General features: G+C 51.1%; 2 protein-coding genes across 3 annotated transcripts in view; both read right to left on the bottom strand.

The window, feature by feature from the left end:
• The window catches only part of enox1 (ecto-NOX disulfide-thiol exchanger 1), a 370,497-nt gene that overhangs the window by 344,425 nt on the left and 7,400 nt on the right, over positions 1-18,672 (bottom strand). The window lies entirely within an intron of this gene.
• On the bottom strand, positions 15,958-17,284 carry LOC119969288 (PI-PLC X domain-containing protein 1-like). Its single transcript, XM_038802706.1, has one exon. The coding sequence runs from the start codon at positions 16,927-16,929 to the stop codon at positions 15,958-15,960; it is 972 nt and encodes a 323-aa protein (XP_038658634.1). The 5' UTR covers positions 16,930-17,284.

Genomic DNA, 18,672 nt, shown 5'->3' with positions numbered 1-18,672 from the left:
CAGCTGCAGCACCAAACTTCAACCTGTTATTCACCAACACGTTGCTGGTTTTTGGGGCTTTGGGGAGCTTCTCCCCGCCGAGGCCACACTTTAGTTAATTTCCTGGAACAACTTCTCTCAGATCTGGCACCATTTTGAACGGCAGCCCTGATTTTCACACGTCCCTGTTTTCAGGCTCTTTCTGGAATTCCCCCCTTCATCCCCCAACCTTGTTGAGGCCCCCCCAAACCCCTGCCTCAACCCCCCCCCCAACCCTCCAAATAGACAGGCCCCCCTGGGCCTGATCCCTGGTAATGCCAACCTGACACCCGGGAACCCGAGCATTTCCAGCCTGGCACCTTGGCAGTGCCACCCGGACACTTGGGCAGTATCTGTCAAGGTACCAGGCTGGCAGTGGTGCCCAGGTGCCAGGTTGGCACTGCCAGGATCCCAGGGGGAGTGGGGCTGTTTAGCACAGGGCTAAATCACTGGCTTTGAAAGCAGACCAAGCAGGCCAGTAGCACGGTTCGATTCCCGTAACAGCCTCCCCGAACAGGCACCGGAATGTGGCGACTAGGGGCTTTTCACAGTAACTTCATTTGAAGCCCACTCGTGACAATAAGCGATTTTCATTTCATTTCATTTTTTTTCAAATGTACTAACCTGCCCTGTTCCCGACCACCCGAGGGTCTCGAATGGCCTGCGAGGCCTCCCCTGCCCCCCAAGCTGAGGTGCTGTCCTGCCTGGTCCACGTCTGTGGAAACCATGTGCTAAACGGCACCCAGGAGAGGACTCAGAGTCACAGCCGCTGACTCCCGGATGCCAGGTGAAAGCGGTGTCCGGGTATTTAAATGAGCCAAATGCTGCGAGTAAGGGCGTGATCCAGATCAGGCCGGGCGGAGCAAATCAGGTGACACGTACAATTTACCCATTGTCCCTGGATCCGCGCCGGACACAACAGGCTCTCTGAATCACACCCTGAACGTTTCATTTTTCTTAATGAAAACATTTTCACCTTCCCAGTTTGCAACAAAAGCCCATTTCTAAACACGAGAAAGGAATCCTGAACATCGAATTGACTTCAGAATGGAAGCCAATCTACCTGGTTAAGCGTGTGGACTAATTTGTCAAGAATCCGAAACAGTGAGGGAAAAAGGCTCGGAAAAAATATTGGTAATCATTCCCCTCTGGGCCAAAATGTTGCTGCTTGTTACTTTATTTGTGAAGACAGCGTTTGAAAAAAATGTTAACTCTAAGTTCCACGGCACTGTCACAGACAGCCCTGCTATTCCGGGGGTTGAACCGTTGTGAAGAGTCGCATCTTGTTTCAGTAAATGGTGAGGTAAAGGAGGAGTGATGAACAGCCATTGGAAAGCAGATTTCAATCAGAAGCAAGGATTTGATTGCCAGAGTCACAAATTGGGTAAATTACATCCTTATGAGAGCGAACACGCAAAGCCAATTGGATGGATTGTAGTCAGATATTGAAATTCTCAATGCCAATATTGAAAGACAGAAAGGGTTCTGGACAGGAAAGGAAAGGGCGAATTAGGAAAGTTCAGGCCGCTTCAGAATATGATCTCAGAAACTTATGGCACTCCAAGTTGAAAAGTTGGAACTGGAGATTGATGTTGCTGACGGAGAAAGACTGAAGGCCGGGCAGGATATAACGTGGCAATCTGATATACAAGCCAGAAAGGCAAATGGTGCTAGCAGGAGTCTTATCTCAGTGGGGAGGACAAACAAGCAGAGGGTGACAGAGAGATGTCAAAGCATCCAGCGTAGGGCGGCAGAGAGATGCCACTGAGGTGCATTCTGGGAGCAGTTGGCGCAGTCACTATGACTGAATAGTGGATCGTGGAAGAACTCAGTGTCAAGGAACGGTAAGCTCCAAACATTGCATTATTGTCGTAATTCCAACATTCCCTCCTCTTATAACCAGAAAAATGGAGAGAAAGATTGAAAGAGACTGCTGGAAAATTTGTTGTACCCCAGAAGGTACTGGGAACCGGACTACAGCTGCAAGGAGGAAATCTAGCTGTGACATCACAGCAAGCGGGTAAGTGATTGGCTGGTGACTGATAAGTAGTTTTTATTATTTATTTTTAGTTTCATTTTCTATTTTCTTTTCTCTTATTCTCTCTTGGCTGCTGTGAAGTTAACTTAAGGGTCAAATCATGGCAGGAGATCCCAGACCTGTATCATGCTCCTCCTGTGCGATGTGGGAATTCAGGAACTCTTCCCTGACTCCTCGTGCAGGAAGTGTGCCCAACTGCAGCTCCTGTGAGCCCACTTGACCACTCTGGAGCTGCAGGTGGATTCACTTCGGAACATCCGCGATGCTGAAGAAATTATGGATAGCATGTCCAGTAAGTTGGTCACACCGCAGATAAAAATTACTGAGGAAGATAGGGAATGGGTGACCACCAGACAGAGGAAGAGTAGGAAGGCAGTGCAGGGTTCCCCTGCGGTCATCTCCGTCCAAAACTCATATACCGTTTTGGACACTGTGTGGAGATATGGCTCACCAGGGGAAGGCAGCAGCAGCCAAGTTCATGGCACCTTGGCTGTCGCTGCTGCACAGGAGGGCAGGAAAAAGAGTGACAGAGCTATGGTGGTAGGGGATTCAATTTTAAAGGAGAATAGAGAGAATAAGGCGGCTGCAGACGAGACTCCAGGATGGTTTTTTGCCTCCCTGGCGGTCAGTACACAACTCCCACTGTCCAGAGACAGCCAAGGGTCAAGGATGTCTCGGAGCGGCTGCAGGGCATTCTGGGGGGGGGGGGACAGCCAGCCGTCATGGTACATATAGGCACCAACGATATAGGTAGAAAATGGGATGAGGTCCTACAGGCTGAATTTAGGGAGCTAGGAATTAAACTAAAATGCAGGACCTCAAAGGTATCAGGATTTCTGCCAGTGTCAAGTCATAGTCAGAGTAGGAATGGCAGGATAGCTAAGATGAATATGTAGCTTGAGGGATGGTGCTAAAGGGAGGGATTCAAAATCCTGGGACACTGGAACCGGTTTTTGGGAAGGTGGGCCCAGTAAAAGCCGGACGGTCTGCACCTAGGTAGGACCGGAACCAATGCCCTAGGGGGAGTGTTTGCTAGAGCTGTTAGAGAGGGTTTAAACTAATATGGCAGGGGGATAGAAACTGATGCAGGAAGTCACGGTGCAGTAAGGTGTGGACGGAAACATAAGGTAATGAAGGGAAAAGTGGAAGTTAGAAAAACGAAAGACAAAAATCAAAAAAGACATAATTCCAGAAGGGCAATAAATGTTAAAAAAAGAGCCTGAAGGCTCTGTGTCTCAATGCGAGGAGCATTTGTAATAAGATTAATGAATTAACTGTGCTGACAATCATTAACAGATGTGATGTAATTGGGATCACAGAGACCTGGCTCCATGGTAACCAAGGATGGGAACTCTACATCCAGGGGTATTCAATATTCAGGAAAGATAGAAGGAAAGGAAAGGGAGGTGGGGTTGCGTTGCTGGTTAAAGAGGAGATTAATGCAATAGTAAGGAAAGACATTAGCCTGGACAATGTGGAATCTGTATGGGTGGAGCTGCGGAACACCGAAGGGCAAAAAAACGTTAGTGGAAGTTGTATACAGACCACCAAACAGTAGTTGTGAGGCTGGGAATGGCATCAAACAGGAAATTGGAGATGTGTGCAGTAAGGGTACAGCAGTTATTATGGGTGACTTCAATCTGCATATTGATTGGGCTGATCACACGGGTAGCAGTGCAATGGAGGAGGTTTTCCTGGAACGTATAAGGGATAGTTTTCTCGACCAATATGTTGATGAATCAACTAGAGAGCAGGCCATCCTAGACTGGGTATTATGCAATAAGAGAGGATTAATTAGCAACGTTGTGGGTGTGAGATCCTTTAGGGTAGAGTGACCATAATATGATAGAGTTCTTCATTAAGATGGAGAGTGACACCGTTAAGTCTGAGACTAGAGTCCTGAACTTAATGAAAGCTAATTTTGATGGTCTGAGATGTGCATTGGCTGGGAATAAGCTGGTAAAGTATACTTAAGGGGTTGATGGTAGATAGGCAATGGCAGACATTTAAAGAACACATGGAAGAACGTTAACAATTGTACCCCGCTGCCTGCGGCAGGAGTAAGATGGGGAAGGTGACTCAACCATGGCTAACAAGGGATATCAGGAATACTGTTGAAGCCAAAGAGGAGGCATACAAACAAACCATAAAAAGCAGCAAGCTTGAGGGCTGGGAGAAATTTAAAATTTAGCACAGGAGGACAAAGGGGAAAATAGAATACAAGAGTAAGCTTGCAGAAAACATAAAAATTGACCAGAAAAGCTTCTCTAGCTATGTGAAGGGAAAAAGGCTGCTAAAGCCAAATGTAGGTCACTTCCAGTTAGAATCAGGTGAACTCATAATTACCAACAAAGAGATGGCAGACCAGTTGAACAAATACTTTGGATCTGTCTTCACTAAGGAGGATACAAATAACTTTTCGGAAATGCTAGGGGACAGAGTGTCTAGCATGAAGAAAGAACTGAAGGAAATCCTTATTTGTCAGGAAATAGTATTGGGGAAATTGAATGGATTGGAACCCGATAAGTCCCAGGGCCTGATGCTTTGCATCCCAGAATACTTAAGGAAGTGGTCCTAGAAATAGTGGACGCATTGATGATAATTTTCCAGCATTCTATAGCTTCTGCAAGAGTTCCAATGGGTTGGAGGGGAGCTAATGTAAATAACCCCTTCCCCCCCCATTTTTTAAAAAAGGAGGGAGAAAACAGGGAATTATAGACTGGTCAGCCTGGCAGCGGTGGCAATGAAAATGCTGGAGTCAATTATTAAGGATGAAATAACTGAGCATTTGGAAAACAGGGTCAGGATCGGTCCAAGTCAGCATGGATTCACTCAAGGGAAATCATGCTTGACAAATCTGGAATTTTTTGAGGATGTGACCAGTAGAGTGGACGAGGGTGAACCAGTGGACGTTGTGTATGTGGAGTTAGCAAAGGAAAGGTCCCACACAAGAGATCAGTGAACACAATTAAAGCTTATGCTATTGGGGGTAATGTATTGATGTATACAGAGAACTGGTTGGCAGACAGGAAGCAGAGAGTGAGACTAAACAGGTCCTTTTTCAGAGTGGCAGGCAGTGACTAGTGGAGTACCGCAGGGTTCAGTACTGGGACCCCAACTGTTCACAATATACATTAGTGATTTGTATGAAGGAATTGCATGCTGTTCAGAACCCCAAAATGTATCATGGAGTTCAACCAACCTCTCCCTTTAATGGATTGTTGCTTTTGAAGCACATGGCTTGGTCTGCAGGTGTGGTATTACAATTACGGACACGTGGGTTTTTAAACACAAAACAATATCTATTCCATGAACTCAACTTAACTTTTAAATAAACATTGGATCACTCAACACCCCTTACTTCAAAGATAACCCCGAAAATAATACAACACTAAATAATCCTTCAGTTGTTCCTTTAAACATCTAAGAGACTTAACACCTTTAAACAGAAACACATCAGGTTAAAGACATTACTATTATGATTTTAAATCACCCAAATGATTCAGAGATAGTCTTTCATGGCAGAGATCACAGCAGATCCAGCTCACTGCAAACGCAGGCACACCCAAGCTCTTTTTCTCAAAACTGGCTTTCTCCTTTCAAACAGCTCACAGCAAACCAGCCAGGCACTTTTCAGCTGCTCTTTCTCAAACTGAAACTAAAAGCAGAAGTGAGCTCAGCTCCCCCCACCCTCTGACATCACTTCAGTAATATGAGCTGCTCTATTTCTTAAAGGTATATTGCATAAACATTCATTTCTTAAAGGTACACTGCATAAACATTTATTTCTTAAAGGTACACTGCATAAACATTCATTTCTTAAAGGTACTCTCACATGACAATGCAATATCTCCAAATTTCCATGCGGTAACACAATGGTTAGCACAGTTGCCTCACAGCACCAGGGTCCCAGATTCGATTCCCGGCTTGGGTCACTGTGCGGAGTCTGCGCGTTCTTCCAATGTCTACGTGAGGTTCCACAGGGTGCTCCCATTACCTCCCACAGTCCAAAGGTGTGCAGGTTCGGCAGATTAGCTATGATAAATTGCCCTTAGTGTCCAAAAAGGTTAGGTGGGGATACGGGGATAGGATGGAGGCATGGGCTTAAGTAGGGTGCTCCTTCCAAGGTCCATGCAGACTCGATGGGCCAAATGGCCTCCTTCTGCACCGTAAATTCTATGGTGCAGACTCGATGGGCCGAATGGCCTCCTTCTGCCCTGTAAATTCTATGATTCAACGATTGCTACCAGACGAATGTGCCCAGCAGAAACAGAGCCACTTCTTCCACCCAGCCACGTAAGATCCGGACAAAGGCCTTGTCCATCTGCATCGAGCCAGTTGCTCTGAAGTTAATTATAGGTTATTGTAGTTGTTAGGTCTAGTTTAACTTGTAGTGTTTTGTGTTGCATGTCCAAGTAATCCTCGTGGGTAAATAAACCATCTTTGAACTTGAACTGACTAACTGGTTGTGTGGTCCTTTGATCGATATCCGGTAAAGCCTTGTGGTGGTATCATTTGATACCTGGCGACTGTAAAGAGCATCATTATTAATTGACGACTTTACTCCGATGCCGATTGGCAACATTATGTTTGTATTTTTCTAACTCACTAGAAAATGGTGCTTTGCAAGCCGGATCAAGATTTATTATACTCAAAACAACGCAGGAAGAACTATTCCAGAAGATACATGAAGGCCACATGGAAATGGGGACGTGTAAGCTCAGAGCCAGATCAGCAGAGTACTGGATCATCATCTAAAGTCACATTGAAAGAATGGGGTCTGCATGCAGAATGTGTGCCAGAAGTGGAGAAGCGCACAGCAGAAAGAGATGATGGTGAGTGAGGTACCATCCAGCCCATGGGATAATATGGGAGCTGTTTTATTCACACACGATCTAAGATGGTATCTCATGGTCTCAGGCCACTACTCAGAGTTCCCTTTTATCAGAAAGGTAAAAGATTTGACATCGACAACAATCACCTCAGCAGTACGAATTCTGTTCGCCGAGCGAGGGATTCCTGAAGGATTAATATGTAACATTGGAACTCCAATGGGCCTCCAGAGAGTTTAATAAATTTGTTGAGCAATACGGCTTCAACATCATCTCATCACCACTTTTACCCAAGGGAGGTGTCCAGACAGCCAAGAGAAACCTCACAGAATGTTGAGAGGCCGAGAGCCAAACACATGCCTTATTTGTCACTCCGATTGATGTCTCTCAAGGCTAACATGAGATCGTCTGCAGAACAGTAGAATGGAAAAAAGTATAAGACATCCCTGCCATGCAAGATACTCCATCCCAGTGACCAGGAGGAAACAAGACAACAAGTCACACTGGTAAAAGGTCAGTCGTCAATAAGCATGCTAAATATCTGCCTGAATTGTTGAAAGGAAAAACTATATGTACTGCATCTAATCAGGAAAACATGGTCCCCGGAAAAAATTGTTGGTAACGCTGAGGCTCTGAGGTCAGATGTATCATCGAAACTGAAACCAGTGAGTCAATAACGAGGTGCGGGCCCACGATTGGCCCACATTTCGAGCTGGGAAAGCAGAAAAGATCATCAACAACACCGGCAGTGTCACTAACCAGTGAGACAGCTTCAACAGCAACAACAATAAGTGGTGAAACATTAATAACGTCACTGACAAGTGACACAGCATGAGACATCTCCAAGCGTGGCTCCAACAACACCAGGAGAAACATGTACAACATCGCCTGTGCAGTGTGCCAACTCATCATTGGGAGCAATGAATCTCAACCTACAAGATGAAGACACAACATCCGACCACTCAGCGATACCGTGAAAACATTTTGAGAAATGAAGTCAAACTATAACCAACTCTTAAGGTGTTCAATTTAATTGTAAAAGCCAATTGTCCGTCTTCCTTAGCTCGGACACGATATAAAAAGAAAATTGGAACTGCTAAGTTGATACAGAGGCTTTTTTTTAAAAAAGAGGGATGTTATATTATTATACTATTTGTATAGAAATATGAACTAATTGTAACGAGAATTAACATCCGGAGTGCCACTGTACTGCAGTCAGGTGCTGAGCAGTAATGTGTCAGTCCACCAGTCACATGGAGAACTGTAAGAAATAGGAATGAAGCCCAGCATTTTGAGTCGGAAAATGTGATTATTTTCAACCTCTGGGGACAAGAAGACAAGACCAACTGAAAATACCTTGGCGTTCCGAGTGCTGTTGTTACGCAAATGCCGGCGGGTCAGAAATTCCAGGAAGTGAATGCCATTTATGGTGGAATTTTTGAAAATCGCTGTCGTAACCCCCAGGAGGACCATGGGAAGCCTTCATGGGACTTGTGGAGCACGAGCTCCCCAGGTAGGGATTGGTGGCCTACCACCTGGGGCTCATTATGAGCAGATGTTAGTAGTAGGCTCAGATCAGGGCTTGGTGAGATAAGTCCTCCCAGTTAGGATTGCACTGGGGTGAGATGCTACGTTATGCAGACCCTTGGAAATCCTTGTAAATAAATCTATTTTACACTTACCGTCAGCCTCCTCTGCATATTATGCTCGCCAATCTCTTTTTTTCTTTTAAATGGTGGCCAGGAAATTCTATATATGAGGTGGCCTGACAGGACAGAAGCTAGCTGAAGCAACTGGCTGCATGCTATACTGAGCACGATTAGCATCATAAATCCCAGTGCAGGTAACTAACTTGTGACGTTCCGATGACAGGAGGACTGAAGCATTGCAAGGACAAGTCAGTGCGCAGATGTTGAGAGCTTCCAGCTGACACTAATTTGACAGCGTCCTCGCTCGCTGCATTCCCAACTTTGACACATTTGTCATATTTAGCCGACCAATTATCGCAACCAAACAACTTCTTGAATACACGTAGTGTTAGTCACATCAAAGAATCTCAACGGGTGAACATCAAACAGGAACATTATATGCCGCTAAACATTGCCTGGTAACCAGCCCAAGCGGTGAAACACCCGGGGGGATTGACCCCTACCCGGTGGGGCGGGGTGTCCCGGTGCCAAGGAGTGGCATTAACCACTCCGGCGTCAGGCCTCCCCAAAGGTGCTGAATCCTCCCCACCTTTAGGGGCTAGGCCAGCCCCGGAGTAGTTTGCACTGCGCCGAACAGTGGGGAAGGGGATTGGCGCCACGCCAACCAGCGTTGAAGGGCCTCCGCTGGCTGCCGCGAGTTGGCGCATGTGCGGGAGCGCCAGCGTGTACTGGCGTCATCCCAGCGCATGCGCGGGGTGGGGTTCATCTCCACGTTGGCCAGCGTGGAGGAATAGCAGCCGTGCAGAGGAATAGGGTGCCCCCATGGCACAGGCCTGCCCGCGGATTGGTGGGCCCCGATCGCGGGCCAGGCAACCGTGGGGCAGCTCCCGGGGCCAGATCCCCCTCGCACAACCCCACCCCTCCCCTCTGAGAACCCAGGAGGCCGCCCGCGCCACCAGGTCCTGCCGGTAAGGACCTACTCTAATTTACGCCAGCGGAACCGGCAAAAAATACGGCGCAAAGCACTCCGGCGTCGGGCCAACCAGAAGTTGCGGCAGGCGGCGCCGAAGGGGCTCCAAGGGTCCACTCTTCCCATTTCCACCATTAGCCCAGCCAACGCCTTCGCTCCCCCTAACTGGGCAAGCGATTGCGGTTGAGACCTGTCCAAGTTTGACTCCTGCACCAAGTTCCAGTCTCCACCCACTATCAATTCACAGGTGTCCAAGTCGGGGATGGCCCCACACACCTTCTTTACAAACCCTAAATCATCCCAGTTTGGGCCATACACGTTTACCAACGCCACCAACCTCCCTTCCAATGCCCCTGTCACTATCACATTCCTACCTCCCTGATATGCTACTACTTTCAGCATTTGGAACCGCACTGTTTTACTAACCATGCAACCCTCCGCGCCTTGCCATCATCTCCCGAGTGAAACACTTGACTCACCCAGCCCCTCCTAGACCTCACCTGATCCTTCACCCTCAAATGAGTCTCCTGCAGCATCTCCACATCAGCCTTCAGACTTTTCAGGTGCCCAAGCACTCCTCTTCACTGGGTCTCCCAAACCCCCCTTCCCATCCACCATCATCATAACTCCAGGCCCTGTCCACTGGGCCAGACCCGCCCCTATCCATTGTTAACACTGAACTCCAAACCCTCCTCTCAGAATCCCCCCCTACACTTCCTCTCGAAAAAGCCTCACCCAGTATTGATCCTTCACCCCCTCCCCAACTTTTCACACCTCCTAGGCCCATTGAAACCTGCTCGCCAGGCTCCAAAGTCCGCAGCTCCTCCCCCATCTCACCTCCGTTCACTAGCCGACTTAAGTTTGAGAGTGCGGGGACCCTCTCCCAGGCCTTACCTTCCTTCCGCTCCCCCCCCGCCCCCTCTGCCCAGTCCCATGATAAACAATCAAACATACACATCTCAGAAAAAAACGTTGCGACAAAGAACAACAATAAAAACTTTTTGTTTTAAATTTAAAGTACCCAATTCTATTTTTCCATTTAAGGGGCAAATTAACGTGGCCAATCCACCTACCCTGCACATCTTTGGGTTGTGGGGGCTAAACCCACGCAAAAACAGGGAGAATGTGGAAACTCCACACGGACAGTGACCCAGAGCGGGACAGGCCCTGGGACCTCGGTGCCGTGAAGCAGCAGTGCTAACCACTGAGCCACCGTGCTGCCCAACAATAAAAAAATTAATCTCGATAATGGCATGAAGTACAAACATGAGTTAAAACTGCATATGTAAACTCTCCCAACTCTGCTTCCACAGTCCACAACACCTCTTCAGTCCCATTCTTCACTTCTGACCCAAGCCTTCTGCCTTCACAAACGTCTCTGCCACCTCCACCGTCTCAAATAGAAGTCTCTGGAGTTGCAGGTCACCCTCAGCTTTGCTGGATACACCACTCCAAATCGCAACCTACTGTTGTATAATACTGTCTTCACTCGGCCGAAAGCTGCTCGCCTCTTTGCCAGCTCCACCATCAAGTCCTGGTAAATGCGAACACCAGCACTAGCCCATTGCACCTCCTGCTTCTGCTTTGCTCAGTTCAAAACCTTCTCCTTCATGTGTTACCTGTGAAAACAGATGATCACTGCCCTTGGTGGCTCATTCAATTTAGCTTAGGCCTCAGCGACCAATGTGCTCGGTCCAGTTCATATCGAGAGGGTTGCTCTCCCTCCCCCATCAGCTCCGCCAACATCTTGGCAAAGTATTCCATCGGCCTCGGGTCCTCCACATCCTCGGACAAGCCCATAAATGTTGCCGCCTCGAGCGGTTCTCCAAGTCCTCCAACTTTTCTCGCAGCCCCTTGTTGGCTGCGGCAGGGCCTCCTCCACTCCCTTCAGCTTCTCGCTCTGCTCCCTCACCTCGGCCGACGTCTTCACCACAGCTACTCTCACTGGGGTGACTGCCTCCTCCACCAACGACTTCAATGCCACCGCCATCTCCTTCCTCAGCACCTCCATATGTTTCGCAAACTGCTTCTCTAACTTCTAGGACATCACCTCAGTCATCCTCTCTCAGTAAGCAGTGCGGGCCCACCCAGCATCCCAGCCTCCGCCATCTTGCTAGCTCCCTGGCTGACCCTCTCACTCGTCGATGGACACGCACTCCCTCCCTTTGTCACGGCTGTTTTCCTTTGACTCTTTGACATTCTTTACCTTCTTTATTCCTTCCTACACCCAACCATTCACAAATTGCCCCCAGGACCGGACATTAAAACTCCTAAAATCACACCTCGGCAGGAACCACCCAACTTGCGGCTTGTCCTCTACATGCCGCCACCAGACGCCCTCTGTCAAATGGACTGTTAATCTGAGCATTGAACTACAACTGCTTTCCCAGTCAGACAAAATATATATATGATCACGAAAGCATTTAGAAGCAAAATCAGGAATGGCTATTTCATGCAACGTGGAATAAGAATCTGGAAATTGCTGTCCTGAAGACTGTGGCCGTCAAACTGGCAGCATCTGGTTTTAGGGGCTACACAGCCTAAAACTAAGACACACGAATGGGGTCAAGGTTCATCCACATGCATCAAATGGGATATAAGCAGGATGCCATCTTAGTCATGGGGCTTGCGTGTGCTGTCTCACAACCGCGGGCAACAGAGCAGTGAGCTGAGGGCAGTGATCAGACTGTGATGTTCCACCATTTGGCACCAGTACTGCCATTTTAGAAGTCCATAGAGCAGGCAACATGCTGGGCAGGATCCTCCAATAATGGGGTTATGTCCCCACGCCAGCAGAAAAACGCTGGCGAATCACTCTGGACTTTCCTTAAGAAAGTTCTGAGCGATTGTCCTACCTGCAGTGGGCTGGCAGGGCCCCGGAATGCTCCTCGCAGCTCTGGCTGCGGATACCGCGGAGCGGCACCAGAAATGTAGGCGCTCCCAACATCGCACGCACCCGCGGGTCCACGACGCTCGATCACTCCCCTGGTCGTCTTGGAGGCTCCCTCCCCCGGTGATCGATCCCCGGGCGGCCGCGGACTGAGTCCGCAGCCGCCATCGGACGTTCCTGACGACCAATAGGTGGTCAGAATCACACTGTCGGGAACTCGGCCAGTTTGTCCACGGAGAATCGCGGAGAATCTGCCAATGGACCCCGACCACACGCCACGTAGTTCACGTGCGACAGACTTCCGAGCGATTCTCCGGGGACCAGATTCACCGGGGAGTGGCACCGATCCTGATTTCGGCGTAAACAGCCATTTTCAGCCCCTGCACCGAACGCGATTTCAGCGCGGAGGCTCAGAGAATCCTGCCCCCTGTCTTCACCTCACATAGTTCAGCACAGCATTAAATGCCACCCGCACCCCCCCCCCCCCCCCCCATGTCAGTTACAGGCTAGTTGGTGATGCAATTGTCCACCCCTTTTCGAAGGTTTGCTCCAGTTGTTCAGCCACGTTGCGCCGTTCTGCAGTATGTCCCACCATCGATTCCTGGCAGCTGTTCCAGCTGCCTGTTCCCTTTGAGAGCTGCAAGACGGCTTTGAATAGCGCCCAGTATCAGTCCGTGTGCCAAGATTGCTGTGAATGAGCGGTGCAGGGAACACCAACTGGACACAGCCGTCTTTTAAAACCACAGATAACACCAATTTAACATACTGCCTTCAATGTAAAGAATGGTGCACCACGATTGGGGCAGCCCGGTAACACAGTGGTTATCACTGCTGCATCACAATGCCAGTGACCCGGCTACAATTCTGACTTTGGGTCACTGTCTGTGCAGAGTCTGCACGCTCTCCCCGTCTCTGCGTGGGATTCCTCCGGGTGCTCCGGTTTCCTCTCACAAATTCCAAAAGACGTGGGGCACGATTCTCCGCTCCACAGGGGGGGTGGGAGAATCGCGGGAGGGCCGCTCTGGCACCCCCCGCGATTCTCCCACCCCCCCTCCCCCAAAATGACGTGCTGCGTTTTGGGACACGCCGCTCGGAGAATTGAGGGTCGCCGTTTTTCACGCCGACCCATGATTCTCCGGCCCGGATGGGCCGAGCGGCTTGCCGTTCCCAACCTGTTCACGCCGGCGGCAACCACACCTGGTCGCTGCCAGCGTGAACAGCGCGCGAAAGGTGAGTTTGGGGCCTGTGGGGGGCGGAGAGGGGATTGAGCACCACGGGCATGCTCGGGAGGGGACTGGCGCGCGATCGGTGCCCACCTCCGCCGTCTTTCCCCTCCGCCGCACTGCAAGATCAAGCCGCCACGTCTTGCGGGGCAGCGGAGGGGAAGACGGCAACCGCGCATGCACGGGTTGGAGCCGGCCAACCTGCGCATGCGCGGCTGACGTCATTAGGCGCCGCCGGCCACGTCATTCTCAGAGCGCTGCCTTGACGCCAGCGCCAAGGAAACACTCCGGGTTTCATGACGGCGCCGGCCATTGCGGAGAATTCCGCCCGTGCTGTAAGATAATTTGGACTTTCCGAATTCTCCCTCTGTGTACCCGAACAGGCGCTGGAGTGTGGCAACTAGGGGATTTGCACAGCAACTTCACTGCAGTGTTAATGTAAGCCTACTTGTATTATTTGCAGGTTAGGTGGATTGGCGATGCCAAATTGCCCCTTCGTGTCCGGGAATATGTAGGTTAGACTAAGGGGTTGGCAGGGGAGCGGGCTTGGATGGAGTGCTTTCAGAGGGTCGATGCAAACTTGATGGACTGAATGGCCTCCTTCTGCACTGTAGGATTATATGATCCCTATGCTGGTTTTCAGGGCTAGCCCATTTAACCACTTGTGGTTGCTGGATGAGTTGTACGACTGATTTGTTTTTGTTGGATAGGTGTGTAATGGGAAATGGAGCAGAATTGCAGAGGGGAGGGGGGACAGGGCGGCAGGGGTTTAGACAGAGTTAAGGTACAGATCAGCCATGATACAACTGAATAGCAAGTCAGGCCTGAATGGCCCTGTCCCTCTGATTCTAATGCTTCGATAGGGTGACTCGGCAATTCCTCACACACTGTACTCAAGGGAAGCCAATTCAAGAAACTCAGCTTCTGTCTCGAGGCCCTGTTTCTGGGTTGTGTAATTAGCATCTTTACACGGTGGAAATGCTGTTTACTCTCAGAAGACACAACATTCCTGCAGTGAAGCAGCACCACCTCCGAGGGAATTCGCAGCCACCGTATCACGGTGATTTCTAAAGTATTTTTGGGAGTAACTTTGACTTTGTCTCAGTCAGGTGAGTGGGGATCAGCAGCTTGTTTCACGGCCTGCCCCATTTTATTTCACACGATCTCACAACAGTCCCCATTAATTTATCATTTTCACAAATGTATCTTCTAATCTAAACCAAACAACCCCGGAAATGCAAGATCCAGGAGACATATTCAAAATTTGCTCTTAATTAGAGGCCAACGTCCTCATTTTGAAACAATCAGTTATATTCAGAACTAAAATTTATAATTTTAACCTTTATTACATTGAAATGAATGTGTAGAAACATGGAAAATAGGAGCAGGAGGAGGCCATTCAGCCCTTCGGGCTTGCTTCGCCATTATGATCATGGCTGATCATCCAGCTCAATAGCCTAAATCCTGCCTTCCCACAAACTGTTGTGATAAGATTGTAGAGCTGCCTTGGGCTGTGAAACATCCTGAGCTCCTGACCAGTTCGACATCACCTCGATGCCATTTGGCAATTGGTAGAAACATTCCTCGCTTCAACCTCGATGTTGTGCCCAAGCCTCGGGAATGGGGTTTGACTCAAAGGCGAGAGTGTCACCCGCCCACTGAGCGGTGGGCTCACACCGCATGTTTCCGATGCTCTGGGGGCGTCACTTTTGGCTGGACGGCAGCAACCTGGCCTCTTATCCCAACTCACTGCAGACACTTGAGTGCATCATCAGGACTCATGCTCCAGTTCTGAGCTGAGAGGAGTGCTGCTTTAAGGATGAAACATTAAATTAGGGCTCTGTCTGTCTAAGCACTACTAAAGACCCCTTTGGTACTATTCAGAAAAGAGCAGTGAGTCCTGACCAATGTTTATTCCTCAGATACATTAACAGAACAGACTATCCCGTTGTTTCGCTCACTGCTGTTTGTGGGACCTTGTTGTCTATAAATTGCTTGTGGTATTTCCTGAGACAGGAACTGTAACTATATTCCCAAAACATGTCACTGTTGATGGCTATGGCGCTATATAAATGCACATCCTTTCATCCTTGTGACACTTCTATATTGGCTCTCGAAATACCAGGCAGGGATTAAAAGGGTTAAAACAAAAGCAAAATAGTGCGGACCTGGACTCTGAAACCAAAACAGAAAATGCTGGACAATGTCAGCAAGTCTGGCAGCATCTGTGGAGAAAATAGAGCTAACGTTTCGAGTCTGGATGACTCTTGGCCAAAGCTGGGGAATTAAAAAAGCTGGGATCAAAAGGATCTTTTTTTTTGCAGTATTTCACTCTTTTTAAATCAATTTGTTATTCAGAGCAAGTACAACAGGTACCAAATATCCTATGAAATCTCCAGCAATTATATTGAAACAGCACTTTCCAGGTCCTGGGCCCTGCTTCTTAATCCAGTCACTCAAATATGGGTAATTAGGGAAAGTCAGTCTCTTCAAAGACCTGTGAAGGTGAGTCAGGATATACCACCAATCTTCAGTCAGGTTTATGCCAGCAACAAAGAATCCGTCTGGTTGTCCAGCCTGTTTCTGGGTTTCTAGATACTGGACGAGCAACTTAGGATCATATGTATCTGCCCACCAATAAGGCATTCCAGGCCAAAGTTCCAGATAATCTTTTGCAATACTGTCATCGTAGGAGATGATGACTTGGCAGCCCAACTCCCAAAGCCTTCGTAGTGAAACAAGTTCAACAGAAGTCTTGGGACATATTTTGGACCCAAATAAGTTCTTCATTTCCTGAATTAACTCATGATGTTGTTGCTTGTTCATCCCATCAAAGAATCTGCAGGCCAATATAACCACTTCCTTAGGATGAGTTTCCAACCAGAGTCCAAATTCCTTCAAAGCCTCCAGGACTGTTACAGTTGTAAAGGTCCCGTGTATGAAGTAGAAACAATCAGATGTGTCATTTGGTTTATGTGCAATCCTTAGGTCGAAGAATCTAATACCTGCTTCCAGCTGTTCAGTTATACAAGATTCCTGTGTCCTACACCATTTATATATCTCTGGTCGAGTGATACAGGGAATTACATGATCCAAAATGTTTAAAATCTTATCGGAAGGTTTGATAGGAGAGTTTAAGTCTAAGCAGTAAGTCATCGAGTCATGGCTTCCTGGAATGGCCAAATTGCAGAGCGATTCATCCCATAATTTTTCTGGTAAATCTGACATCCAATGGGCAAACTGGTTCTGAAGAAGACTTGAAAATAATATCAGCGACGTTCTCCTCGAATCTGCCATTAGCTTGTTCATTATGCTGGGTGCAATACATTGTCCAGTGAGAGTTTTCACTCAGTTTTCCCAGCTGCAATGGGTCAAACATCAAGAGATCCGGTTTCTCTAGGTGTAGAATGAGTCAGTCAGCAGTCGGCCCATCAATACATGCCGGGTTCACGTTATTGACATGCCAAGTTCTTCTTGAAATTCTCACCAGGGCTGTGGGTTCCACCGTCTGCACATCTTTGGACTGTAGCACCAGGAAACTGGAGCACCCGGAGCAAACCCACGCAGACACGAACGTGCAGACTCCACACAGTCACCCAAGGCTGGGATCGAACCTGGGTCTCTGGCGCTGTAATGGAGATATCACCAAATCCTTCCACTGCTGGATGTGATGGGGAGAGTCAGCGCTGGGGGAGCGGGGCACTCTCAGCGCTGCTGGGGGGGGGGGGGGGGGCGCTCTCAGCGCTGCTGGGGGCAGTCACAGCGCCGCTGGGGGGGGGGGGGCGCTCTCAGCGCTGCTGGGGGGGGGGGGGGCGGGGCGGTCTCAGCGCCGCTGGGGGGGGGGGGGCGCTCTCAGCGCTGCTGGGGGGGGGGGGCGGTCACAGCGCCGCTGGGGGGGGGGGGGGCGGTCACAGCGCCGCTGGGTGGGGGGGGGGCGGGGCGGTCACAGCGCCGCTGGGTGGGGGGGGCGGTCACAGCGCCGCTGGGGGGGGGGGGGTCACAGCGCCACTGGGGGGGGGGGGCGGTCACAGTGCCGCTGGGGGGGGGGGGTCACAGCGCCGCTGGGGGGGGGGGGGTCACAGCGCCGCTGGGGGGAGGGGGGGGCGGTCACAGCGCCTCTGGGGGGGGGGGGGGCGGTCACAGCGCCGCTGGGGGGGGGGGGTCACAGCGCCGCTGGGGGGGGGGGGTCACAGCGCCGCTGGGGGGGGGGGGGTCACAGCGCCGCTGGGGGGGGGGCGGTCACAGCGCTGCTGGGGAGGGGCGGTGGCGGTCACAGCGCTGCTGGGGGGGGGGGGGTCACAGCGCCGCTGGGGGGGGGGGGTCACAGCGCCGCTGGGGGGGGCGGTCACAGCGCTGCTGGGGGGGGGGGTGGCGGTCACAGCGCTGCTGGGGGGGGGGGGTCACAGCGCCGCTGGGGGGGGGGGGGCGGGGCGGTCTCAGCGCCGCCTGGGGGGGGGGGGGGGGGCGGGGCGGTCTCAGCGCCGCTGGGTGGGGGGGGGGTCACAGCGCCGCTGGGGGGGGGGGCGGTCACAGCGCCGCTGGGGGGGGGGGGTCACAGCGCCGCTGGGGGGGGGGGGGCGGTCTCAGCGCCGCTGGGGGGGGGGGCGGTCACAGCGCCGCTGGGGGGGGGGGGGTCACAGCGCCACTGGGGGGGGGGGCGGTCACAGCGCCGCTGGGGGGGGGGGGTCACAGCGCCGCTGGGGGGGGGGGGTCACAGCGCCGCTGGGGGGAGGGGGGGCGGTCACAGCGCCGCTGGGGGGGGGGGGGGGGCGGTCACAGCGCCGCTGGGGGGGGGGGGTCACAGCGCCGCTGGGGGGGGGGGTCACAGCGCCGCTGGGGGGGGCGGGTCACAGCGCTGCTGGGGGGGGGGGGTGGCGGTCACAGCGCTGCTGGGGGGGGGGGGCGGGGCGGTCTCAGCGCCGCCTGGGGGGGGGGGGGCGGGGCGGTCTCAGCGCCGCTGGGTGGGGGGGGGTCACAGCGCCGCTGGGGGGGGGGGGGCGGTCACAGCGCCGCTGGGGGGGGGGGGGTCACAGCGCCGCTGGGGGGGGGGGG

The sequence above is a fragment of the Scyliorhinus canicula genome, chromosome 7 (genome assembly GCF_902713615.1).
Source record: "Scyliorhinus canicula chromosome 7, sScyCan1.1, whole genome shotgun sequence".
NCBI classification, from domain to species: Eukaryota; Metazoa; Chordata; class Chondrichthyes; order Carcharhiniformes; family Scyliorhinidae; genus Scyliorhinus; species Scyliorhinus canicula.
Note: the sequence above shows the minus strand (reverse complement) of the source record. Positions and strands in the feature narration are given on the sequence as shown.

What these genes read in the sequence shown, in the direction of transcription:
- LOC119969288 (XM_038802706.1), bottom strand. Translation starts at nt 16,929, where the DNA reads ATGAACAAGCTAATGGCAGATTCGAGGAGAACGTCGCTGATATTATTT.